This window comes from Bos grunniens, chromosome 21 (genome assembly GCF_055505025.1).
Source record: "Bos grunniens cultivar Pamir isolate PY7600 chromosome 21, Bosgru_T2T1.0, whole genome shotgun sequence".
NCBI classification, from domain to species: domain Eukaryota; kingdom Metazoa; phylum Chordata; class Mammalia; order Artiodactyla; family Bovidae; genus Bos; species Bos grunniens.
In genome coordinates this window covers 43,659,533-43,686,298 of record NC_141185.1, presented here as the reverse complement: position 1 = coordinate 43,686,298, position 26,766 = coordinate 43,659,533, and the positions used below count along the sequence as shown (strand labels likewise).

Genomic DNA, 26,766 nt, shown 5'->3' with positions numbered 1-26,766 from the left:
GTGGAAGTTTGCCAGGAGCAAAGGTTTATCTCTCAGTGTCTCCTATTTTGGGTTATAGTGAGGCCCAAACTCACCGTCACCATCGACACCAACGTGAACAGCACCATCCTGCATCTGGAAGACAATGTACAGTCGTGGAAGCCTGGGGACACCCTGGTTGTTGCCAGTACCGATTACTCCATGTACCAGGCAGAAGAGTTCCAGGTGCTCCCCTGCAGAACCTGTGCCCCCAACCAGGTCAAAGTAGCAGGTAGGACATTTGCTTACCCCTTCCTAGGCTAGATGAAACTGAAAATTGCTAGGCTTAAAGTTGACTGAAATAAAAACAAATTTGTATCAGTCAGCTATAGCCATGATAATGCTGCATAACAACAACAACAAAAATTTCTTAAAATTTCATAGCAAACTTTTATTTCTTACTGATGCATCTATAGGCTATGTAGGGTTCAGCTTTTCTAGACTAAACTTGACTCCAAGGGTTGGGTTTGGGTCAGTTCTCATTCTTCCCAAGGACATATTATTGTTCATGGCGGAGAAGTGAACAGAATCACAGGAGGACTCCTAAGGCCTGCCTGAGCTCCAAACTTGAACCCTCTCACACCTACCTTCCAATAGATAATATGGTCCAGCTCAACATGAACGGGGAACTCTATTTCTCCCATTAAAACAGAGGGGAGGGAGTGTATATTTGTTAGCAATAATTTAACTTACCACAAAAATGTAAATGTCTTCTTTCTCTACCTTTTACATTTCCTTCTTCTTCTCCTAAATCTTGACTTAAATGCCCTGGTTGTTTATGTTATGTGAGATTACTGGAATTATAGATGGTTAGAGGTAAAAAGGGTGCTACCCAAATGGCTCAGTGGTAAAGAATCCACCTGCCAATGCAGGAGATGAGGGTTTGATTCCTGGGTCAGGAAGATCTCCTGGAGGAGAAAATGGCAACCCATCTAGTATTCTTGCCAGGGAAGTCCCGTGAACAGAGGAGCCTGGTGGGCTACAGTCCATGGGATCACAAAGAGTTGGACACAAGTTAGTGACTAAACAACAACAACAAAGATGTAAAAAGAGACCTTGTTTATAGTCCAGGGCAATTATTCTTTGGGGAGGGGAGTCATGTATTGATTAGAGTCGTTGGTTGTAAGCGACAGAATCCAATTCAACCACCTTAAACAACATAGAAATTAATTGAGAAACTATTCAACTTAGAGAGCTAAATAGAAGCTGGGCAGTCATGCTGCAAACAAAGACCAGAAATAGGGCAGCTTCAGGGGTCTGGGGTGCAGGAATGCATGGGCAGCCTCCTTAAGGCATCACTATTTGCATGTCCTGGGACATGGTGCTTGAAAGTTACCTTCCAGGAGACAGCATTGATTGGGTTGATGGCTCACATGCTTACCCTCTGGCTAGGACACCATCATTAACTGTCCTTCGAAGACTGCATTGCATGGATACAGTCACTCCCCAGAGGAAAACTGAGATGTATTAGCAGAGAAAGGAAAATCAATACTAGGCATTAAAAAATATCAGCTGCTATATGTAGAATCTAAAAAACAGGTACAAATGAACTTATCTACAAAACAGAAATAGAGTCACTGACGTAGAGAACAAGCTTATGGTTACCAGGGAGTAAAGAGCAGGAGGGATTAATTGGGAGATTGAGCTTGACACATACATATTACTGTGTATAAAATAGATGACTGATAAGGAGAAGGCAATGGCACCCCACTCCAGTACTCTTGCCTGGAAAATCCCATGGATGGAGGAGCCTTGTAGGCTGCAGTCCATGGGGTCGCTAAGAGTCGGACTCAACTGAGGGACTTCACTTTGACTTTTCACTTTTATGCGTTGGAGAAGGAAATGGCAACCCACTCCAGTGTTCTTGCCTGGAGAATCCCAGGGACAGGGAAGCCTGGTGGGCTGCCATCTCTGGGGTTGCACAGAGTCGGACATGACTGAAGCAACTTAGCAGCAGCAGCAGCATACGGCACAGGGAACTCTACTCAGTCCTCTGTAACGGCCTATATGGAAAGGAGTTTTAAAAAGAGGGCATGTATGTATGTATGTATATATGTATATATATATAACTGATTCACTTTGCTGTACAGCAGAAATTAACACACCACTGTAAATCAACTATAACCCAATAAAAATTTTTTTAAATATATCAGCTGCCACAGGACCATTGTACCTAGAGAAGTATTAGAATCTGGGGGTAGAAGAATACTGTGGATTGAGAAAGTATAACCAACATACTGAAAGTATCTATTATCTTAGAAACAAAACTACAAAAAGTGAAATTTGACACAGTCTTTTTGGCTAGTGGAAGTGTGCTTGAGAAAGAATTTGGGGGCTTTCTTCTAAGTGCAATGACTTTTTAGACTTCCTTGCTCCCCACTTACAGGATGGCACCAAGGGAAGCAGTTCCTAGTGAGTGCCAGACCCTTGGGTCCTCCCTGGATGACTTGTGTCTCCCAAGGACAGTAGAGGCAGACAGGCCTTCTGGGATGCCAGGAGTCCTCTGGGGCGCTTGGCAGGAGTGGCATTCAGACGTGTGAGCTTTGTCACTGCCCTCTGTGAGGTGACCCTGATTCTGGGGCTGCATTTGTGGCTTCTAGGGGGGTGAAAGCCTGCCTTTGAGGCCCAGCCTTCAGGGAGGGAGAAGAAGGAGCACCCCTGGAAGAGTCCTGGTCTGTTCACACAGCCCCCATCTGCACCTCAGTGCTGGGCACCTCTAGGCCTGGAGGGAGATTTCAACACGAACAAGACCTAACAGGACAGCAGGTAGTGCCATGAGTGACCTTGAGAAAGGGAACCATGTGATATGAGGGCACTTCTGCCTCGCCCCACAGCATGGTTCAGGGGTAAATGATCCAGCGTGGCTCCAGGTGGCAGTGTCTGACCAGTGGTTCTAGCAGCTTCTTGAAGACTGTTCAGGGCTGCTCCGGGTCCTGGGAAGACCAAGGAGGAAAGAGTGAGTAGAGAGGAGCGTACCCCCACGTCAGGACCCTCCAAGCTCCTTTGGTTCATGACTGCCCATGTCTGTATCTCCAAGTCCCACAACCCAGCCTCCCCCGTGCCCCCTTAAGCAAGGGTGGGACCATCTTGTTCAGAAGCTTTAGGGCTTTTGTGAAAACAGCACCCCCAGTGAGAAAAGTCCCAGGTAAGGTGTGTGTATGTGTCTGTCTGTCTGTCCTGGGGAGGCCTTCATTTCTCCTCTTCGGTTCCAAGCCCATTCTCTGGCTGTACATTCCCTGGTGACATGGAGCAGGGACTCCAGCTGCTTTGTTCTTTTCCAAAATGGTGCCGCCACCCAGTTACCGATCAGTGTCCTCCTCCCCAGGCTAGCTGCAGAGTGGGGTGCAGCCTTCCTGGCTCCTCTTTCCTCACTGCCCCCAAATTCCAGTAAACAGGACTTTTTGCATTTTAAGGCTTTTCTGATGGGAAACAGATGGGGATAACAAAGTCATGAAAACGTGTGAATCATCTAAAAAAAAATATTTCCAAGTTTTGCCAACCACAGTGCGATTCTCAACACCTCCTGACATGGCAGTGGAAAATGTCTTCAATTTTCTACCCTGTTTTCATTCTCCACTTCCCACTTTGCTTGTACCCACCCAATATCACACACACACACACTTTTAAGTAATACTACTGTTAATTAGTATTAACATTTTTTGAGTTTCCTACAATATGCTAAACACTTTACAGGAACCATCTTTCTCACTCTCGATGATAGCATAAAAAGGTGAAGGCTACTGTTTTCTCCATGACCCAGATGAGGAAACATCTTCTTCATTTCTTCATGGAAATTAAATGTCTAGACTAATGCTTTCCACTATGGTAGCCACCAACCATTTATGGCTATATAAATGTAATTAAAATTAATTTTAAAAAGGAAATTCCATTCCTCAGTCATACTAGCCAGATTTTAAGAGTTCAGTGACCACCAGGGCCAGTAGCTGACACGGAGTAGAGCATGCCCTTCATCTCAGAACTTTCTGGGGATTGCTGCTGTTGTAGACCCAGCAAGTCTTCTTGGAGGATATGAGCCAAGATTCAGAGTCAGAGCTCTCAAGTTCGAAGGCTGTGTGTTCTCTCAGCATCTTCACTCAAAGATGACTAGACAGGAGGCGGAATCTAGGGCACGCTATAGCTTAAATCTGCCTCTCCGGGACCCTCCAGCCCAAGTCCCTCTGGGCTTGTCCCCATGGTCTGAGAAGGGCAGGCCCCACTGCCCCCTCCCCCAGAAGCCCTGGATCATGCTAGGTCGGGAACCACATGCGCAGAGTGGAAGATCCTCGATGTTCGTTTTTCTCTTGAGCCCAGAGTGTCCTGTGCCATGACTGTGCTGCAGAGAAGGGGTATTGTAGAACCAGCCGTAGGGTGAGCACTCAGAAAGGTCAGAGTTTTGTTCCTGTGTGGGTCCCTCTACACCCCACGCCTTTCCCACCCCTCGTCTGTGCTCACAGCCCTTCTGGATTATTTGAGACAAATCCGGCTTGGCCATGCCTGCCTGCTTTACCCCACACCCCAGCCCAACCGCTCCACCCCCGCTCTCAATACCCCCTACCTTTGGCCTTCCTGTATCAGAGCTTAGAGAAGGAAGGGAGGGTGGGTGGAGGCCAGCTGGGAGAATTCTGCAGACAGGACAGGATGCTGAGAAAGCAGAGTGCACAGCTTCCCTGGCATCACGGCCTGGGAGTGGCCTGTGAACACAGCGGCAGGGCAGATAAAGCAGCCATGAGGTCTGTCAGAGCCCTGATAGGGAAGCCCCACTGCAGGCGGGGGAGGAGGCGGTGGGACTGGAGACTTCTCCCAGCTCTCAGTCTGTCTTCCCATCTCTGGTCCCAGGACTCTAATCAACAGAGTGCCTCCATCCACCTGGAAGTCCCCCCTACCCCTGGCTTCTTTCCCTCCTCCACCCCTCCACCCCAGCCCATGGAACCGAGAAAGCTATCAAACCTACTTTCTATGAACTCCCATCATAAGCGTGAAGCCAATGGTGGGAGCACTAGCCCCCTACCATGTGCCCAGGGCTGTTCCGGGCACATTCCCTGGATTAATTCATTTCACAACTATCTCTGCGTTTGGAGATGTGTGCTATGATTGTCTCCATTGTATAGATAAGGAGTCTGAGGTTCAGGAAGCTTAAATGACGTGTTCAGGGATCCACAGCAATGATCTGAGTCAGATTCTGACCCGGACAGCCTGGCTCCTGAGCCACAGTCCTCCCCATCCACTGTCTCTCCCCTCCAGTTGTGTTGAGACTGAATTCCTGAGGAGGGCCCTCTGGCCACCCCCAGGAACAGAAACCTCTTGTTCCCATACTGTCTCCACATCATTTTTTTTTTTTTGGCCACGCCACTCAAGATGTGGGATCTTAGTTCCCTGACTCTAACCTGCTCCCCCTGTATTGGAAGCACAGAGTCTTAACCACTGGACAACCAGGGAAGTCCCTGGACACACCATATTTTAAAGTGGATGCTGACAAATTGAGAGGAGCCCCCTGAACTCTGAAATGCATACACTCTGAGGGGTGGTTGGAAACCTGGGGATGCATGGCCTGGTTTCTTGGCTCTGTCGAGCGCTGTGGGGACCCCAAGATGTGAAGGCTGACGTTGAGGATGGTCAGGGAAGACTTCACTGAAAAGGAGCTAGATCATGAGGAACAAAGTGATTTGCTTCATGGACAAAGGGAGGAGGCTGTCCTGGCCAGAGAGAGCAGCTTAGGTAAAATCTCTAAGATGTAAAAAGCAGAGGCTCGCTGTGGGTAGGATGGGTGGTGAGGTCTGGCTGGAGCAGAAAGGGCTGTGAGGGAGTGATGGTGGATAAGCCCACAAGAGTCTGGGTTTTACTCTGTTCATCCTGCGGGCGGCTGGGCAGGATGCTGTGCTCCTTGGAGCTGTGTGCGAATATTACCTTGGTGGCAGAAGGGACTTGGTTGATGTCCTTAAGTTAAGGCTCATGAGATGGGAGGTAAGCCTGGATTATCTGGGTGGGCTTGGTGAAATCAAAAGGGTCCTTAAAGTATTTAGTTATTAATTTTGGCTGTGCTGGGTCTTCATTGCTGCATGAGCTTTTCTCTAGTTGTGGTGAGCAGGGCAACTCTCTAGTTGCAGTTGCAATGCAGAAGCTTCTTATTGCAGTGGCTTCTTTTGTTGCGGAGCATGGGTTCTCGGGTGTGTGGGCTTCAGTAGTTACAGCACTTGGGCTCAGTAGTTGCAGTTTTCCCGCCTCTGAGAAGGCAATGGCACCCCACTCCAGTACTCCTGCCCAGAGAATCCCATGGACAGAGGAGCCTGGTAGGCTGCAATCCATGGGGTCGCTGAGGGTCGGACACGACTGAGCGACTTCACTTTCACTTTTCACTTTCATGCATTGGAGAAGGAAATGGCAACCCACTCCAGTGTTCTTGCCCGGAGAATCCCAGGGATGGGGGAGCCTGGTGGGCTGCCGTCTATGGGGTCACACAGAGTCGGACACGACTGAAGTGACTTGGCAGCAGCAGTGCCTCTAGAGCCCAGGCTCAGTAGGTGTGAAACACGGGCTTAGTTGGTCCGCAGCATGTGGTATCTTCCCCAGGCCAGAGCCTGAACCCACGTCTCTTGCATTGGAGGTGGATTCTTTACCACCGAGCCACCAGGGAAGCCCAAAATGGTCCTTAAAAGAGAGATATAGGAATGTCAGAGTCGGAGGGAAAGATTGAAGGCAGAAGAAGTCGATGAGGATGAGATGATTGAATGACATCACCAACTCAATGGACATGAGCTTGAGCAAATTCCAGGAGATAGTGAAAGGCAGGGAAGCCTGGCGTGTTGCAGTCCAGGGGGTCACAAAGAATCAGACACGACTGAGTGACTGAACAGCAACCCAGGAACATTGACCACTGTCTGGATCTGCAAAAGGCAAGGAGCGAACTCTTCCTGGAGCCTCCCAACAGAACCAGCACTGTCGACTTCTGACTGTAACCTGGTGGAATGGATTTTGAACTTCTGAACTCCAGGACTGTCAGACATTTCTGTTGTCTTTGGATTTCCCTGACAGTCCAGTGGTTAGGACTCCGTGCTTCCACTGCATCGGGCATGAGTTTCATCCCTGGTTGGGGGACTAAGATCTCACATGCCACATGGCATGACCAAAAAAGAATAAGAAATTTCTGTTGTCTTAAACCACTAAATTTGTGGTCAGTTGTTTCTGTAGCCAGAGGAGGCGAATACCAATTCCAAGGGGAATATTTTCTCAGCTTTGCCAGGCACTGGTCTCGCATCTTGAACTGAGATGCTTCAAAGAAACCACCGCCTCCCTGAGTCTGCAGAAATCCAAGGCAATAAACATCCTTTGAAAAAGTATAGACCCACCCACGGGATGTGAGCTAGGTGAAGGACTGGACAGAGGAGCCAGCCCTCCCCCTGGATGAGAGGGCAGGGTGAGGTTACTGTCAGTGGGTGCAACTCGGGGCTCAGTACAACCACAGCCTTTGCATGTGGGCACCAGTGGTATCGAGGGGCTGAGCTCTGTGCCCTGCTGCTCTAGTCAAGGTCACAGTGAAAGCCAAGCAGTGTCCGTGGTATGGTTCGGGCTGCAAATCAGCACAAGAGACTGTTGCTGTCTATAATTACATCCTCAGAAGAAAGAGACAGCACCTAGGAGCCAGGTCAGCAGTCTCAGGGACGAGCTAAATTTAAAGGCAGCCTATTGTTTTTGTTGTTGTTCAGTCTCTCAGTCTAGTCCGACTCTTTGCAACCCCATGGACTGCAGCATGCTAGGCTTTACCACAGCGGCTTTGAAGAGGGGGTTTGTCTTGTGTCTGTAAGAAACCCAACTGGTAGGCAGTCTAGGGCGTGAGTTCTGAGGGATCATCCACAGCCCAGGTTTCTTCCTTCTGGTTGCTGTGCCATCTCCAGGGTATATTCTCACATAGGCAAGGATGGCCCACCACCAGCGCCCACATCTCAGCCCCAGGGGAGAGCGGGAGCCACCTGCACAGTGCACACATTGCCTCTGACCACGCTAACCTGCAGGGAGGCTAGGGAGTATGGTTGTCCCGGGGAGTCTTGCATCAGCTAAAATAGAAGTTTCTAGTACTGATAAGCAGAAAGAGGGTAGGAATTAGGGGACAAATAGCCATGTCTACCATGGGCTTCAGATGTGAGCATTTATGTCTGGCTCTTCATCCAGGCAAGTAATTTCATCTCCCTGGGCTTCATTCTTCTATAAAATGGGGGTCAGGGTCATGGACAACCCCAGGTACCACAGAAGCAGTGAAAGCACCTGGTGGGTCCTGGGCACAGTAGATTCAGGCAGCACCTCTGATGCTCCCTGCTTCCCTTCTTCTGCCCTAGGCAAGCCGATGTACCTGCACATCGGGGAGGAGATTGACGGTGTGGACATGCGTGCTGAGGTGGGACTCCTGAGCCGGAACATCGTGGTGATGGGGGAGATGGAGGCCGAGTGCTACCCCTACAGCAACCACCTCTGCAACTTCTTTGACTTCGACACCTTTGGGGGCCACATCAAGGTATGACGAATCTACCTGGCAGAGTCTGTCAACCCAACCAGGAGGATTTGCATGATGCCATCCTGGGGGTAGGGGTGCTTAGTAGGGAAGGGATTGGGAGGCAAGGGGTAGGATCAAGAGAGGGGTACTCTCTGGAAGCTGGAGGAGTCTTGTGTATTATCCACTGGTGTGCAATTCCATCTGTCAGTACTTGTGGATGAGAGAGATGACAAGGAACATCTCCTACTCCCCAGGCACGTGGCACCCATCACATTGTGCTTCCTGCTTTCATGGTTTTCAATTTTCAATCATGGCTTTCATTCCCTTTCTTCATTAGTTAACCCTGAGGACTTTATAAAAGAAGGGGCATTTAAGGGGCATTTAACCCTAACCTGTTTTTGGAAGGAATGGTTAGCATGTCCTGAAGTCATCCTTCCCTAGTAGAAGTTAGCAGAGCTCAACCTGGGGCAGGAGTTGTTTTTGAACTGTGCTTTCATGGTGAGTTCCTGGAGTATAGACATTCATTGCAATCAAGTGGGTCCTCTGAAATGTGTAGGAATGGCTCTGAGTGTACTATGACATAAGAGTGTGGAACACCCTACAGCTCACACACACACTACTAGAGTCACGGGCTGATGAAGACCCCAAGCTCAGCTTTCCCTTCCCCCAGCCAGGAGAGGGCCTCAGATGGTGGACCACAACTTGGGCTGTTACTGCTCCAGGGTCCATTCTCTCTTGGACTCCCTAACCCTCCTAGGGCACACTTCTTGCTAGCGTCCCCCAGGTTATCTCAGGGTTACCCTTTTCTCATTATGCTCAGTAGCTTAGGAGGCAGGAAAAGAAGGTTGAGGCAAACCTCAGCCACTGCACATTCCCGCTGCACCTCTTGATCCCACACAATCCGTTGCCCTGCACATCACTATATTATCAGCAGCACCCTGTCTCCAGTGAGGTAGGAAGAGTCAGGCATCTCAATCCATTTGCAGAGAATGTCTTTGATTTACTGAGTCCCTGAGGTGGGGCTCAGTGAAACATTCTGAGGACAACATGTGTATGTGCATTTCTGAAATGTGGGCACCAGCGAGGGGGATCAGGGAGCAACCCCATGGACCCCTTCTGACTCTGGGCTCTGCTCTCTCAGTTTGCACTGGGATTCAAGGCCGCACACCTGGAGGGCGTGGAGCTGAAGCACATGGGCCAGCAGCTGATTGGTCAGTACCCAATCCACTTCCACCTGGCAGGAGACGTGGATGAAAAGGGGGGCTACGACCCGCCCACGTATGTCAAGGATCTCTCCATCCATCACACATTCTCCCGCTGTGTCACTGTCCACGGCTCCAATGGCTTGTTGGTAAGCACTTTCTTCCCAGGGCAGCAAGGGATCCAGAGCCCCTTCATCTCCTTCATTTCCCTCCCTGATGCCAATCTGCTTACTGCTGGGCCCAGGGATCGTTAGCAATGGTTGGATGTTTTAGATCTAGTCACTTGGTCCCTGGCCATTGGGTGTGGAACCATCCTTGGCTCAGATTTGAGAACAATATCAATTGAGAAGAGGTAACCCACCAAAAAAGGAGAAAATAAGGGTGTATCCTTGCTAAAGGGCACCAAGCTACAGAGATGGGTGAGCACTCAGTGGTCACAGGGAGTCTAGCTCTTCTGCTCCTTGGTTTGCCCAAGGATCATTCCATGACTGTGTGTCATGATGAATCTGTTTAACTGCAAATGAGGCAGGGGTCATGCCAAGCCTGCCTGACAGGCTTGCAGCGGTGGCAGGAGAGGGGCCTTTCCCCTTTTCTTCTGTTGAACCAAGTGTCTTCAGAGCAATAAGCACTGGGGGAAATGCCTTCATTAGTAAGTTGGTGTGTGCGGGTGTGTGTGTGTGTGTGTGTGTGTGTGTGTGTGGCTTGTCCTGATTTGCACAGATAATTTTTACACTCAGTTGATCCTTCTTTAAGTGAACTCAGCTTACATCCTCCATAATTTTAAAGCTGGATGTTACAAAATGGCACCTGCATGCTGAATCCAGTTTGTGTTTTGTTTGGCTTGTATCATGTTTAGAGAAATATTTGATAATTTTTCATGAAATGGAACTTTCTTTCAATGGACCAAACTCACATCCTCTGTGAACTTTTAAACCGGATGTCACAAAATGGCACCCAGCAAACTGAACCCAGTGGCCAGATGTGTGTTTTTTGGCTTAAGTGTTTAAAGAAACAGTTGAATGAGTTTTCATCACTTGAAAATGGAGAGATTTCACATAAAATCTTGGATTCTTGGCTTCCTTTGAGAAGTAGGCTGAATTGGCAACGCTAGACCCACATTCCTGCCTGGCCACAATGGACTGGGGCAAAGTCATAGCACCCCTGCCCCAAGGTGGGCTTTACTCTGGTTTACACCATGCCCACCACTTCCTAGTACATTATAGTAAATTCTCCTAGCAGGGCCACTCATCAGTATAAAGGGGACAGCATGGGTTTGGGGGCATAGCCTAAACGGGCTTGGTCCACAGGTGGTGAGCTATGGACCTTGGGCAAGTTGCTCACCCCCTCTAAGCCTCGTGTGGGAAACAGACTCACGTGGAGTAGGGGTGGTCAGAGCACGGAAAGTGCTGTGGGTGGGGCTGGAGGGCCGCTGTCAGGGGCTTCTATCAGGGCAGTGCTGCAAGGGGGCATCTCCATGGAGACGAAAACTGGAGAAGCCAGGGGAAGTGGGATCTCCCTGAATAAGGAATCAAACTCGTGGCTCATGCACTGGCAGGCAGATTCTTAACCACTGGACCACCAGGGAAGTCCCTTACTCATTTCTTGATTCATGAGCTGCTCTCATCTCTCCTTCCCTCCTGAGCCCAAATGAAGAAAACAGACCCTTGGCCCTGTTTTTCCCCAAAGGTTCAGAGGCTAGGGCTTCTCCTGGCAGAGTGGGAAGGAGATGGGCTGAGGTGGGGTGTTGAGGAGTGTGCATCACAGATCAGCACAGACATCAACTGGAAATGGAGAGACTGGTTTTTCTTCTCAAGCCCTCCTTCCCTCTACCTGGTTGTGGAGGTCCTGCAGTGCCCTCCCCCACCTGTCCCGGGCCTCCTTAGAAACTCACTCTTTTCCTCATTAGGCAGAATGACTGAGTTCTCGGTTTCCTTTTCCAACTTATATTTGCATTTTCAAAAGCTCATTAACACAGGCTGCAAAACAAATCACCGCCTACTCCAAAGCTCTTTTCCTTAGCAGCTCAAAAAAAGAAAAAAAGAGGAGGCAGAAATGGCAAAAGCTCAGAAATTACAGTCTTCCTTTTAATAAGGTCATACTTATGGCCAAGTTTCTCTCTAAGACGAATTATATCATACTTACCCTAGAAGGCAGAATCAGGTATACAAAAAATTCTGTTTGAATTTGTTTTATATTTTAAATTAATTTTTATTGGCGTATAGTTGGTTTACAATGTTGTGTTCGTTTCTGCTATACAGCAAAGTGAATCAGCTATACATACACATATGTCCCCTCTGTTTTGAATTTCCTTCTCATTTAGATCACCACAGAGCACTGAGTAGAGTTCCCTGAGCTATGCAGTAGGTTCTCATTAGTTATCTGTTTTTTTAAATTAATTAATTGGTTTTAATTGCAGGATAATTACTGTACAATATTGTGATGGTTTTGCCATATATCAGCATGAATCTGTTTTATACATAGTAGTATTTATTTGTCAATCCCACTCTCCCAGTGCATCCCATCCACTCCCCCTATTTGTATTTGTTTCAGTCATTTCCTTTTCATACTGTATGCAGGTTGCAGGAGGAAGTCTTCATAGTTGGGGTGACCCTATGCCCTGATTTGCATCAAACAGTTCCAATTTACACCTGTTGTCCCTAAATTAATTACTAATAAATAATAGTTAATTAGTAGTTATGTTAATATAATTATTAACTCAATAATTATTAATTATATTTAATAGTTGATAGTTAATTGGTATTAATAGTTCCCACTTTCACTCTCAAAAATGTCCTGGTTGAGACAATAAACTACATGGTCATTCTAACTGAAGCAGTTCCTAAGAGCTGAGGAATTTTACCCCTCAAAATCTCATGCCTAGACTCCACAACAGTTGGAAGACTTAAAATGGCTGTCAGGAATCACTTTCATGATCTTAATCATGAGGGAAGCTATCCAGAAGAACAAAGGGAAAATGCAGTTTGGGCAAGAGAATGGCCAGGAGTGTACACATTTCCTCCGGATAGCAAACATGAGGATTCGGTGGGTACACCACATGTCCATGTGTGTGTGTCTATTTATCCAGCTCCTTGCTGTCTATCTGAGAGCCCCTTGGACTGCAAGGAGATCAAACCAGTCAATCCTACAGGAAATCAACCCTGGATACTCCTTGGAAGGGCTGATGCTGAAGCTGAAGCTCCAGTACTTTAACCACCTGAAGCAAAGAGCCGACTCACTGAAAAAGACCCTGATGCAGGGAAGATTGAGGGCAGGAGGAGAAGGGGGTGACAGAAGATGAGGTGGTTGGATGGCATCACCGACTCGATGAACATGAGTTTGAGTGAAGGACAGGGAAACCTGGCATGCTGCAGCCCATGGGGTCACAGAGTCAGACACGACTGAGAGACGGGACAACAATATCTATCTATCTATCTACCTACATATCTATCTGTCATCTGTCTATATGTACCCATCTCAAGCCATACCACAGTTCAAGTGTCTTAATTCTAGGAACTGTTCTAAGGAAGAACAGTCATCCAGCGTTAGGGCTGGAAGGGATTTCAAAAGTCTCCCTAAGGACACTCACAAATCACACAGCAAGTCTGTGGTGAAGCCAAAGTTGAACCTGTGTCTTCCACTCCCAGCCCAGGGCTTTCTTCTACCTTATCACATTGCTCTCTTAACTCTATATGCTACTTCACCCCACTCCTAAAGAAAAGAAAGAAATGCAACACAAGACAGGAGTGTTTTTTTCTCTGGTGCTGTTGAGAACTGGTTCATACACAAAGTTTAGATCAGACAGATGGAGAAGTGAGTCTCCATCCGTCCTTGCAAGAGAAGGGACTTGGGCAACTTTCTAAGTCTCGGTGTCATTGGTCGAAAGGGAATAGTAGTTTGGATGAGAATTGGATGAGATAATATATACAAAGTATTTCACACCCAGCAAATAGGAGTTATTTTTATTCCTTTCAATAAGGATTTTTCTCTCCAGAGCACAACTCAAGAGGAGGGAATTTCTTTTTCAGGCATTTGTTAGAATAAGAATGTATTCATTATTCACTCGGATTCAAAGGATGACAACCAAAGTATGATCCAGACAACGGGCAACTGGGTGTATGGGACTTAAGAGGAACTGTGGGCGGCAGGCAGGAGGCCCGGGTCTGAACATGGCTCCACCGCCCTCCTCTGGCCTCAGTGTCCTCCTCTGTAAAGTGAAGGCATTAAACTCGCTCTCAGGTGTCCCTGCCAGGATGAGCAGCCCATGCTTTCTCACCTCTTCCTCCCAGGCTTGTCTGCCCAGGCTATTTATAAGAAACTTGCATTGCTCACTAGGAGGAAAGGAAGCAGTCCCATTGCATGACCTTGGTATTGGCTAAAATGAGGGACTCATTATTGAGGGACTGAATAGCATTCAAGACCACGCCCTTGCCTATTATCAAAGATCAAGGAGGTGATACTTGTTTGAGAGAACAGAGAGCTTGCCTGGCACAGGGCAGCTGTGCTTGTGACCCACCCTTACAGGTGAATGGACACAGAAAACTGGGGTTTCAGCCCTGGTTTCACACATGTGGGTTGCATGACCTTGGGCAAATCACTCAACCTTTCTCAGTCTCATTTTCCTCATCTCTAAAAGAAAAAATATCATTATTGAATTATGTAAGATTTCAGCAAGATTAAAAGGTATAAGCACCCAGGCCAGTGCTGGGACATGAAGGGTCCTAGTTCTGGATGCTTCTAGAGCAGGGCTGCGTGGGAGTTGGGGGAGTAGGTAAGATTTATCGTAAAAGAGACTTCGGAGGGAAGTGAGGTGTTTACCCTGGATTAGTGCTTCTCAGGCAGGGGCAATTTTGTCACTTCCCTTTCCCAATGGAATTGTTGTTTAGTCGCTAAGTCATGTTCGACTGTTTGACTCCTTGGACTGTGGCCCGTCTGGCTCCTCTGTCCATGGGATTCTCCAGGCATGAATACTGGAGTCAGTTGCCATTTTCTTCTCCAGGGGATCTTCCCAATGCAGGGATCAAACCCATGTCTTCTGCATTGCAGGTGGATTCTGTACCATCTGAATCACTGGGGAAGCCTATCCCAATAGGATACTTGGAAATGAATGTCTGGAGATATTTCTGGTTGTCACAGCTGAGAAGGTTCTGCTGGCATCTAGTGGGTAGGGGCCAGTGATGTTGCTGAACATCCCATAATATACAGGATTACCTCTTGAATGGTAGCAGTGCTGGAGGGGGAGTTGTTTGGGGGTGATAGATGAATTTTTTCCAGGGCCTATTGCAGCATCAGGTTGAAGATGTCATTGAATGATGTCTTAGGGGAGCAAGAGTTTCCCTGGTTGGGTGATGTCATTGGGCAGTCAGGACCCGGGGGCAGGGATGGAGATGGAAGATCTCAGTCAAGGTAGTGAGGTGTTTCCTGCCATCCTCACACCCCACTGTGGACAGGGCACCTTGGGAGATAGCCAGTATCTCGTCTGGGCCATTCAACTGAACCAGGATGCCAATTTGTCAGGGATGCTGGTGAGCAGAGTCAAGATGGTACAGCTCTGCCCAGAGGCCCTCTGAGGACCCTCTAGCTCTCAGAGGTTCATTGAGATTCAGACCCAGAGGGGCCTTGGAGATCCTGGAGCTGGACTCCTTCATTGTGAAGTGGGGAGAGTGTGCTAGAAAGAGCTTGAAAGACTTGTCTGAGAGACTGTACCCTAGGCCTCTCCATGTTTTCAAGTGGTTTCTAGGCTTAGCCCCCTGACTCTGTGATTCCAAGAAGGATATTGAAGAGCTGGAGTTTGCGAACCTTTTTGGCTTTCTGCAAATGAGGCTTGATATGGATTGTGGGCTTCAAAGCTCGCTTGGGTCGATGGATGAGGGCAGAGTGAGGAGCCAGTCTTACTACGATAAGCCCACCTGGCCTGGCTCAGGTGCTGTCCCCAGGTGGCACTCTCCCCACCGCCGTTTCTGGGGGACCTCTTGGTGAAATCCTCTAAGTCCTCGTAAGCACTGTACTCGCTGTGTCCTCACCAGGTTAGGCTCACAGGACCTCGTCCACAGTCTCCTCTTCGGCCAATTCTAACCTCTCGTCCTTTTCCCCACCCCAGGAAAAGCCTCGGTCACAACACCCCAGCTGGAAGGGACTTTAAAGTCCAGCTCTGTTGCCTGACCCACCCTCCCCAAGCCCAACACCCATGTCTGGTCCATCTTCAAATGCCCAGTGCCCCTCTCAGAGCCTGGTGGCACCTGAGGCTGTGCGTGTGTGTGGAATGGATGAATGAGCAAATGAGTGGTGATGCTGGGTGACCTGTCCCCTGTCTTGACCCCGGCAGGTCAAGGATGTTGTAGGCTATAACTCTTTGGGCCACTGCTTCTTCACGGAAGATGGGCCGGAAGAGCGCAACACCTTTGACCACTGTCTCGGCCTCCTCGTCAAGTCTGGAACCCTCCTCCCCTCTGACCGCGACAGCAAGATGTGCAAGACGATCACGGAGGACTCCTACCCGGGGTACATCCCCAAGCCCCGGCAGGACTGCAAGTAAGCATCTCCCTCACGCAACTTCCCACCCAGCCTGTGACTCCTCAGTCCTGGGCTCCTGTGTGGCTCGGACCTTGCAGCCTTAACCACCTGAGGCTCTCAGCTGCTCAGGTACAGTGTGTTTTCTATTCTCCCTTCTCACTGGGCCTCCCAGGCATCAGTCTTGTCCAGAGAGACCACTGTTCTCATCCTTGGGTTTTTCCGGGTGACACACAGGGCTCCTTTGAGGAGAGGAAGCAGGCTGCCACCTCGGCACCCACAGCCTGTACACATGGGTACCAGCTGCCCAGTGTGCTTCTGGACATGAGTCAGAACAAAGTCGGAGACCGAAATAGTCAGAGAGAGAGAGACAGAGAGAGTCAGAGAGAGACAGTCAGAGAGACAGAGAAACAGAGCTTCCTATGCGATCACCCTTCTGAGTCCAGGGTCTCTCCCTTAGAAACAGCCACTTTCCTGGGTTCCCCTTATTTCCATTTATTCTAGGATCCATCTCAGATTTAACCCACAAACTTGCTTCTACCATCAAGAGCCAGACTCCATTCAAATTCTGAGCATGTTAGGGGTGTAAATGCACACCACTTTAACGAGAAAATTAGGCTTCAGATCAACAAATCAAGAGCTTCTCAAATCACTGCTAAGAGGCTCCTCGAAACTTCATTAGAGCCCTTGACCTGGGGCACCCCTCCACCCCGGCGGCAGAAGGGGAGCCAGTGGCCCTCTGTCTGATGCCGCTCCATCTCTGCCCCTGCCCACAGTGCTGTGTCTACCTTCTGGATGGCCAATCCCAACAACAACCTCATAAACTGTGCTGCTGCGGGATCCGAGGTGAGCAGAAACATCCCTGCCTTGGGTGGGGCTGGGGGAGAGGAAATGGCCAGGTCCAGCATATGGAATATGTATGCCTTGAGCCCCAGTCTAGACATCTACACAGACAGGAGCAGGGTGAGGAGGGAAGGGCCAGCTGGGGAAGCAGATGGACTTGGTTTTCTTTTTCTAGTTTTGGCTGCAGTGGGTCTTCATTGCTGTGCATGGGCTTTCTCTAGCTGTGGTGTGAGGGCTTCTCATTGCAGTGACTTCTCTTATTGCAGGACACAGGCTCTAGATAGTTGTGGCACAGAGGTTTAGTTGCCCTGAAGCATGTGGGATCTTAGCTCCCAGACCAGGAATCAAATCTGTGTCTCCTGCATTGGCAGGCGGATTCTTAACCACTGGACCACCAGGGAAGTCCAGGTGGACTCGGTTTTAATGATGCCTCTGGCCCTTTGTCACACTGATAATCATAGCTAATGTGATCAATAACTCATTGTTAGATGCCTGGCGTATCAGTGTTCTAAGCTCCAATAACTTAAAATTGTTTTCACACTTTAATAATAATTTAAAATAATTTAAAATTTTAATAATTAAAAAAATTATTTTGTGTTGCTGTGTGTTCAAATTTATTTATTTTTATTTATTTTTGGCCACATCATGCAGCATGTGGGATCTTAGTTACCCATCCAAGGATTGGATCTGTGCTCCCTGCATTGGGAGGGCAGAGTCTTAACCTCTGAACCACCAGGGAAATCCCATAAACTCCAGTAATTTATCAACCTTGTATCAACCCTATGAGATTTGTGCTATGACCTACCAGCTGTTGGGATGGAAGGTCAAGCGGGGACAGGCAGAGGGTCCAAATATGGCCTTCTGTCTACCCTGCCTGCCTCTGACCCAACCCTCTGTACTGCTTACCTTCCTGGGGGTCCTAAGCAGGTCAGCTGCTGTCTCTGGGCCTCAGCTTCCATGTCTGCAGAATAAAAGGGAAAAGCTAATAAAGAAGCTCAGGCAACCCTCGTGTTCTGTGTTGGGAGAAGGGATGGCGATGGACCCCAAGGTCGCTCTGAAATCCAGCCATTTGTTTCCCATGGCTGATACAGTAGGACCCCACGAAGGGTTTTAACAGTCAGCATGGAACTCCCACCCCACTCCACCCCGCGCGCCCACAAAATATATTTGCCTCATACTTTTCACTGTTTCCTGCAGGTGTGTTTGGGGGTGGGGCCGTTTAGGTGATAGCACTAGGCTCACCCCAAGTCTGGGCCATACAGTTACCCCCACAAGAAGCTCCCTGGTGCTGAATTCTGTGCCTTTCCCCCTGTGTCCTCCTCCACCAGGAAACTGGATTCTGGTTCATTTTTCACCACGTCCCAACAGGCCCCTCGGCCGGCATGTACTCCCCGGGCTATTCAGAGCACATTCCACTGGGGAAATTCCTTAACAACCGAGCACACTCCAACTATCGGGTAAGTGCTTCCAGACTGCGCCTCCCCGCCAGCCCATTGGTCAGTCTTCCTAGGCCCGCACGGGGTTAGAGCCCAAACTGCCTCTGGTGACAGCCGGGAGCAAGTGCACTCCTAGCCTTGGACTTGAAGGACACAAAGAGGCCTTCCATGGCCTTCTGGTCCTGGCTGTCCTTAGCAAGGCTCTCCTGGGGCTCTTCCTGCCTTGGCCTCCACCTGGCAACTGGTCGGAACCAAAAGGAGAGGCAGGAAGCACCACCACTCAGGCTGCTCCTCCTGGCGGCCCCTGCTTGGGGCACCTGAGTTTGACTTTGCAGCACACATGGTGGGGATGGGAGCAGTGATAAGTGTGAAAAGCCAGGTCCTATGAGCTAAAGGAGTTAAGTACCCGGTCCTGGAGAAAAGATTGAGGCAGCATCAGCATCCTTTCCTCTGTTCACTTTGTTTCCATTGGTATACAGCACTAAAGAGGCAAGTGGAAACAGAATTTTCCTGTCATCTTCATTTACTCATCAGTAGTTCCGTGTGTAAGGAAATGGCACCCCACTCCAGTGTTCTTGCCTGGGAAATCCCATGGACAGAGGAGCCTGGCGGGCTGCAGTCCATGGAGCCTCAAAGAGTTTATTTACTTAGCAAATGAACAACAACAGTTCTGTCAGTCCAGCCCCAAGCAAGGTGCTGGGGAAGGGACTGGGGTCTCAAGGGTGCCCAGGACCCCCAACAAGGACAACATCAAGACCAGAGCCATGGTCACTCAGGAATGGAGCCTGGGAGCAGGGCTGGGACCGGAGCTGCTGCAGTGGGGTCAGAGGTGGCCTTGAGGATTCAGGAACAGCGCGTCTACAGAAAGAGTCTGGAATGTCAAGGCTGGTCTTCTGGTCCTCTTCCTAGTGGTGCCGATGGAGGAAACTGAGACCCTTAGCGGGGAATGGATGCATTCAGGGTCAAAAGAAGAGATTCAACTAGAGAGAAGTGTAAAGAAATCATCTCAGAACAGCCCTGTGCTTCTGGGAGGTGGGGTGGGGAAAGGGGTCCTGAGAGGAGGGCAAGGCCATGTGGGCAGAGGGAGGACCCTGGGCAGTGTCATGTCCTAGAAGCCAAGAAAGACGAGCTTCCCTGGATAGAGAGTGGAGGCAGGGAGGGTAACAGTGCCACCTGGACAGAGGTGAGGGAATTAGCACAAGCTCCAGGTGGGTTTTTCTGAGGCTGCTGCAGGCCTAGGAGAGCCATCTCTCTGCAGAACAGGCTTAGGGAGCACATCTCTGTGGGGGAAGAGGAGCTGTGGAGAGACAACTGTTGGCCGCTTGTCACTACTCCTTCCTCGAGAAGCCTCCCCATGAGCAGGGGCTGGGCCACACAGGACCCTGATGTTGGGGGAGGTTGGAAAGGAGAGGAATACTCGAGGGAAGAGGGTAGCCAGGACTCCTGGGCACAGAGGGAGGGACGGGCCCTGAGGAAGGCGGCAGGGAGGGAAGGGGACAAAGAGGACCCTTGAGCTGGATGGATTCTGGGGCCTGAGCCAGGGAGGGGCCCTGCGCATGGTGCTGGCTCCCAGCGAGCTCTGGCCCCATGTCACCGTGTGAGGGCTCTGCCCCGGGCTCTTCACCTGGCCTGTCCTACTTGGTCCTCACAGCAGGACCTCAGTGTCATCAGCCCATCTTACAGAGGCTGCAACTGAAGCCCCAGAGGTGACGGGATTTACCCAAGGTCACACTCATGAGGGAAGTGCTGAGGATGGAGCCCCACTTCTCCTGACTCATTCACCTCCCCACTGCTTAATTACACGCCAGCTGAAGATCACAGTAGCCAGCGTCCTCAGTTATATAAAGAGGAGATGATGCATTCAAACCTTCCTAACAGGCTGAGGGAATCCAGCCCTGAGGGTAGACTGGACAGAGCTACCCTGGACAGCCTTGTTCAGCTGCCCAGACTCACGCTCACCTGTGGCTGACAAACTGGACACCTTGGGGGCCAAATAAGAAAGTGAGATTTTTTTCCTTGAGTCAGACAAAAACTGAGACAAAACTGGGGGAGGATCAAAGATCCCTGCTCCAAGGTAAAGACAAAGCTTAAGCTCAGCATTTTCTTTGCATCACTGCAGACACATTTCCCAAGACAGCATATCTATTATCTTTAATTTGGGACCTGGGCTTATAACTGCCCAAAGCAGTGTGAATTCTGGTAATGGACTTAGCTATATGTCCTTGGACAAAATACTTAACCCCATCTAAACCTTGGCATCCTCATCTATACCTCAGCAACAGCACCTTATTCCAGATTTGACTTGAGCCGTGCAGAGCAATCCATGTTCTTCACCTCCCTCACTGCAGACCCCCCTATCTCTATTAATACAGTCTGAGAGCAAAGCTGGTTTTACTGGAGCATTCAAGAGTACACTGTGAGGCTGGGTGTGAGAAGATGCCTGCAGCCTGTGGTCCACAATAATGTGTCCCTAAATGTTCCCTCTCCCCAGGCTGGCATGATCATAGACAACGGGGTCAAAACCACCCAGGCCTCTGCCAAGGACAAGCGGCCCTTCCTCTCCATCATCTCTGCCAGGTAATCAACCCTGGGGAGTCCATGCACTCCACAGGAACTTCTGGACTCAGCCCTACTCCCTTCATCCACTCACTCATTCATCCTTCAAGTATCTTTCGGCACGTTCTGTGTCCATGGAGCTAGCTACTGGAGGTACTTTATGGGAAAAACTGAGTGGGGCCAAATCTGAGTCAGGGTCAAGGCCTTAGCAGTTGTAAGGAAAAAGAAATTTCAAGAGGTTTCTAGAAAAATCAGCAAAATCCAATACCTGCTTTTTAATAAGTTAACAGGGCTGGGATATAAAAGGTGAAGAGAAGAGAAAAGAAGGGAGGAATTTTGCCATCAATTTAATAGGAAGAAACATTGAGGTTGTACCTATACATACATCTGGAGCGCAGCCCAAGGCCAGGAGCTGCTTTTAAAATGGGCTGTCCAAACCTCGGGGTAGTTAGGAAAATCTGTACCCTTTGAACAGACCAAGGTGCTTGCTCTCTGTCGAGAGTAGGCAACACCAGTGACAGGATGCTCCCCGTGGAAGACTTTTGCTGGCCTGGATGTCAGGAACATCCAGGCTCAGCACTCCATCTGGTGGCTAAGATGTAGCAGCCCAGAAAAGGCACGAGGTCAAGGTTACTCCCTGGGGAGTAGAGAGCAGGGCACCTCAGACTCCCCTTCCTGGTCTGCATCAAGTGCCAGGGTTAGGACTGGTTGTCTGAACTTTCTCTGGGGCTTTGACCCCACCTTGGGGCCAGGGTTGAGGGGAGCAGTCCTCAGTGGCGATGATGAACAAGAGAAGCGACATGTCTGTAGGCTGCATGGGGCTGGCGCCCGAAGAGAAGACCTCTGACGTTGGTGTCAGGCTCAGAAAACTCATTGCAGAGCCCATGCTGGGCAGGCTGATTGCTCTTTAGCCCGAGTATTCTGGGCACCGAGAGCAGAGAGAAGCTCACCACCACCCAGAAGGGCAGTCAGTTCAAGAGTACCCCTTCCCCAACAACTCGGTCACCTGTGCCTCCCCATGGTGTGTTCCAGATACAGCCCCCACCAGGACGCCGACCCACTGAAGCCCCGGGAGCCAGCCATCATCAAACACTTCACCGCCTACAAGAACCAAGATCACGGGGCCTGGCTGCGTGGCGGGGACGTGTGGTTGGACAGCTGCAGGTGAGGCATGGGCACAGTATGGAGACCACGTTCCTCCCCACCTCACCCGGGTGGGAGACAGACACGAGCAAGATAGAGGAGTCCAGACAGACCAATGTTTGACCTTCTGGCTGCCCAGCCAGGCAGGGACATGGAAGGGCAGCAGGCAGTGGCCCAGAAAGCCTGCTAGAGGCAGCATGTGGCTTCTGTCCACCATGTCAGCAGCTGTGGGTCATGACTATCCCCAAATAGTCACTGGGCTTGGCTCTAGGTCACAAAATCATTCCTATCACCAGTCAGCAGGAGGAAGGAAGGAAAAGGAAACCAGCACATTCTAGGCACGTCCTATGTGCTGGATCCTTAGTCACATTTATTTCTTACCATGTTTCTCGGAGATATAAATCCTTATCTCCGTCTTAGACATAGTACACTGAGGCTCTGTTGAGTGAATTTCCTGCAAGGTGAGCAGTTGAACTGGAACTTCAAATAGCAATGCATCAAACTCCAAGCCCAGAGAAAGAAGACAGGGAACCCCGAGCTCTGATAGAAGGTCCCTGTGGACAGCTATGGCCACACTGGACAAGAACCAGAGGGACAGGCAGCTGAGTTGGGGTTTCCTCTAAAGGAGAAATGGAAAATGTCCTCCTGGTCTGCCTTTGGTGTTAAAAGTGGGAGACCATGGACTATCCTGGTATTCCAGGGGTTAAGAATCTACCTTGCAATGCATGGGACGTGGGTTTGATCCCCGGTCAGGGAACTAAGATCCCACATGCCACTTGGCAAAATAAAAGGGACACCAGAAACTATACATGGGAAATAGGTGTATTTCCCCATTTTATTGTGATTGATTTAAAGGAGACATGGGCTTCCCAGGTGGCGCTAGTGGTAATGAACCCCCCTGCCAATGCAGGAGACTTGAGAGATGCAAATTTGATCCCTGGGTCAGAAAGGTCCCCTGGAGGAGGGCATGGCTACCCACTCCAGTATTCTTGCCTGGAGAATCCCATGGACAGAGGAGGCCAGCAGGCTGCAGACCATGGGGTCACAAAGAGTCGGATATAGCTGAGCATATGAACACACACACACACCCGGAGGAGAAGGAAGTACAGTGAGGGCTTCACTGAAAATGCGCATGTGGGACATGGAACAGGCTTAGATGCATGATAGCACCTCTCTCTCTTTTATGTGTGTTAAGCCTGAGATGCTCTTGTCTGACTGTCTGCTCTTGTCCCCAGGTTTGCTGACAATGGCATCGGCCTGACCTTGGCCAGGTAAGAGCAGTGGTCCTCGCCCCTGACTCCTATGGGATGCTGTCTCCGGACATCTCATCTCAGACATCTTCTCTCTGCAGTGGTGGAACCTTCCCCTATGATGATGGCTCCAAGCAGGAGATCAAGAACAGCTTGTTTGTCGGCGAGAGTGGCAACGTTGGCACAGAGATGATGGACAACAGGATCTGGGGTCCCGGTGGCTTGGACCACAGTGGAAGGACCCTCCCCATAGGCCAGTAGGTTTGCAAATGAGGCAGCGTCCTTGTTCTGCCTGTTGTTGTTCAGTCATGCAGTTGTGTCCAATTCTTTGTGACCTCATGTACTGCAGCACACCAGGCTCTCTTATCCTTCCCTATCTCCTGGAGTTTGCTCAAACTCACGTCCATTGAGTTGGTGATGCCATCCAACCATCTCATTCTCTGTTGCCCCTTCTCCTTCTGCCTTCAATCTTTCCCAGCATCAGGGTCTTTTTCCAGTGAACTGGCTCTTCATGTCAGGTGGCCAAAGTATTGGAGCTTCAGCTTCAGCATCAGTCCTTCCAATGAATATTCAGGGTTGATTTCCTTTAAGATTGACTGATTTGATCTCCCTGCTGTCCAAGGGACTTGTGGCTTAACTTAAATGACAGCAGTGGAAGGAAAGATGCTAGTATGTGATGTCTACCTGTTGACTGTGAATTCCTCTGTCCTCTACTGGTCAGAGAAATCATGGAAACAATTGCAATTAACCAGAAGAGGGGTAAAATCTAGAATGAGAGACAGAAGTCAAAAAACTGTGTTGAAAGGGAGTCAACAGCAGAGCACAGCTGTCAAAACACATAATGTGGTTCTGAGCCACATCCTTGGGAATTTAGTGTCCAGGATGGGTGACCCTGGCCTCCTTTCTCCTCGGACAGCCCACTCCTGACACCCACCCCTGACAGTGGTGTGAGGATAGTCAGCCCTAAGCACTTGAAGAGGAGTAACTCAGAGGGCAACCCAGCCTACAGTCACATCACATAGAGATAGGGATCTTCAAGCAGAAGATGGGACCAGACTTGGGTGAACAGCATGGGAGATGCTGTCACACAACCTGCCATGCACTTAGAAGATGAAACTCACCCTATGTGTGCCTAAGAGTCAGAATTGGTTTTGTGCGTGAAAGAATTTTCTAGCCATAAGGTCTGTTAAACAGCAGAGTAGCACAGCTGTCCTGGGGAGGGGGTTAGAGGCTCTCTATCACTGGATGATAACCAGGTGGTGGGGGCGGTGGCGGGGGGTGACTTGGAGAGGTGATGAGCTAGCAGAGCAGAGGGACTTGCTTAATTCCTCGGAAAACTGCAGGCTGAGTCAGCGGTGAGGATGGTGTTTCTGCTCAGACGTGAATTCAAGCCAGATAGCGAGCCGCTGAGCCACAAGCAACAGAGGGCTAAGATCGGCCCTTCCTGCCCTGGCCCCAAGCCTTCTCCTTTTTCTCAGGAATTTATCCTTCCTGCTCCTACAGGTGGGACCCAGGCCTAAGCCCCCAGCCCTAGAGGGATGGGCATCTTTGAAAAGACTGTGAGGATAGACCCACAGTCTCCTTGGGCATGAGCGATCTAGAAGCCCTTGTTTCTGTCTAGCCTAAGCGATGTAGCAATCCCTTCAGATCATTTTTACAAGCAACTCTGGGTCTGCATATTTGGGTTTCCACACTGAGGGTTCCCAGCCTCCCAGGGCCAGAATGTCCTGATGACTTCCAGAGGTGAGTTTGTTTATGGAAGCCTGACAGCTTGGTCAGACTCGGGCAGGTTCCTCCAACTGCATTTGAGAGCAGGAGCCCAGACTATGCAGACCGAATCGTGGGGGATCCCTCCTATATAGGACTGGGTTGGGGTCCCAGTGTAAAGTAAGCACATAGTTTAAATATAGAGCTAGTCAGAATGGGCTGCCCCTAAAATACCTTAAATGGAAAGATGCACGGAGCTGCTCCATGAGAACACGATTCAAGGCGATGACATTAATCAATTACAAACAGAAAGATACAGAAATACCAGAAGTCCTTGGCACACGGTGTCCTGAAGGCACGTTGCCAAGACTGGCATGACCAGGCCCTTCCTTGGAGGAACATGTCTGGATGAGGGGACCCCAGCTCTGGAGATGGGGACAGCTGAAATGTGGCCTCTCCCCATGGACAGACCCCCTTTTCTGCTTTGTTTTCCTTTCTCTGCCCTTCCTGCTTTATGTTTACTGTGGAAAGAGAGGGTCCTGGCCCAAAGTAGTTGTTGCTGTTGTTTAGTTGCTCAGTCATGTCCAACTCTTTGCAGCCCCATGGACCGTAGCCCGCCAGCCTCCTCTGTCTGTGGAATTTCTCAGGCAAGAATACTGGAGTGTGTTGCCATTCCCTTCTCCAGGGGATCTTTCCCTCCCAGGGATCGAACCCATGTCTCCTGCTTTGGCATGTGGATTCTTTACCACTGAGCCACCAGGGAAGACCCCCTGAAGTAGAGATACCAGTAAAAGCATAAAAATCAGGCTTGAAGAATGAGCAAGTCTAGATTCGGGGCCAGGCCCAAGATGGATCAGCTCAGCCATCATAGGCCTGTGTTTTCCACACCCTGTTCAGGAGTCTGTGGCAAAGGAGAGCGGCATCTTGTGTCCCCCTGCTGGACCCGAGGCAGAATTTCTGAGTCACTAGTTCTCCCACAGCCCCTCCTACCTCCAGATCCAAGCCTTTTGCCTTTTACTCCATCTTTCCCTGCCTCCTGAGTACCAGGACTTTCTTGAGGTCCTCTGCCAACTCACAGGCTTGCCCTCCCCGTGGGTCCTGCCCTCTCTTCTAAGGGTGCTTGAAAAATCACATTGAAGTTACTCTCCTATTTCACTATCACCTTCCGTTCTGTGTCCTCCCTCTCCCTTGTTTCCCAAACCCAGCACCCTGTCCATCAAAAGGCTTACTCACAGAGAGGAAACTCATCTGGGGATTAATCTAATTAAATTGTTATAGCAACTAAAACTAAGGGGATAATGACTAATGGCTGTACTCTCCTGAGGGACATGATATTGATATTGGCACTCTCCAAGAATATTCACCGTATTTATCCAATGACTCTTGATAGGATGGAAAGATTTGGAGAAATGTCTGTCCAGAACATCCCCCAAACCTCAAGCCAGCAATTAGACATCCATCCATCCATCTAATAATTCATCCAGCAATCATTTATTCATGTGTACCAGTGGCTCAACAGTAAAGAATCTGCCTGGCAATGCAGGAGATGTGGGTTCCATGCCTGGGTCAGGAAGATCCCATGGAGAAGGGAATGGCTCCCCATTCCAGTATTCTTGCCTGGA

The 26,766-nt window shown here is 49.6% G+C and overlaps 1 protein-coding gene across 3 annotated transcripts in view; it reads left to right on the top strand.

Moving 5' to 3' along the window:
- Positions 1–26,766, top strand: part of CEMIP (cell migration inducing hyaluronidase 1) — a 161,180-nt gene that overhangs the window by 112,356 nt on the left and 22,058 nt on the right. For all 3 annotated transcript variants that reach the window (XM_086364209.1, XM_086364210.1, XM_086364208.1), the window contains 10 exons: positions 59–250; positions 8,346–8,521; positions 9,642–9,851; positions 16,025–16,230; positions 16,986–17,055; positions 18,381–18,509; positions 20,980–21,065; positions 22,077–22,208; positions 23,423–23,458; positions 23,539–23,694. In XM_086364209.1, coding sequence (XP_086220335.1) covers positions 59–250; positions 8,346–8,521; positions 9,642–9,851; positions 16,025–16,230; positions 16,986–17,055; positions 18,381–18,509; positions 20,980–21,065; positions 22,077–22,208; positions 23,423–23,458; positions 23,539–23,694 — 1,393 coding nt within the window. The remainder of the gene's footprint in view (positions 1–58; positions 251–8,345; positions 8,522–9,641; positions 9,852–16,024; positions 16,231–16,985; positions 17,056–18,380; positions 18,510–20,979; positions 21,066–22,076; positions 22,209–23,422; positions 23,459–23,538; positions 23,695–26,766) is intronic.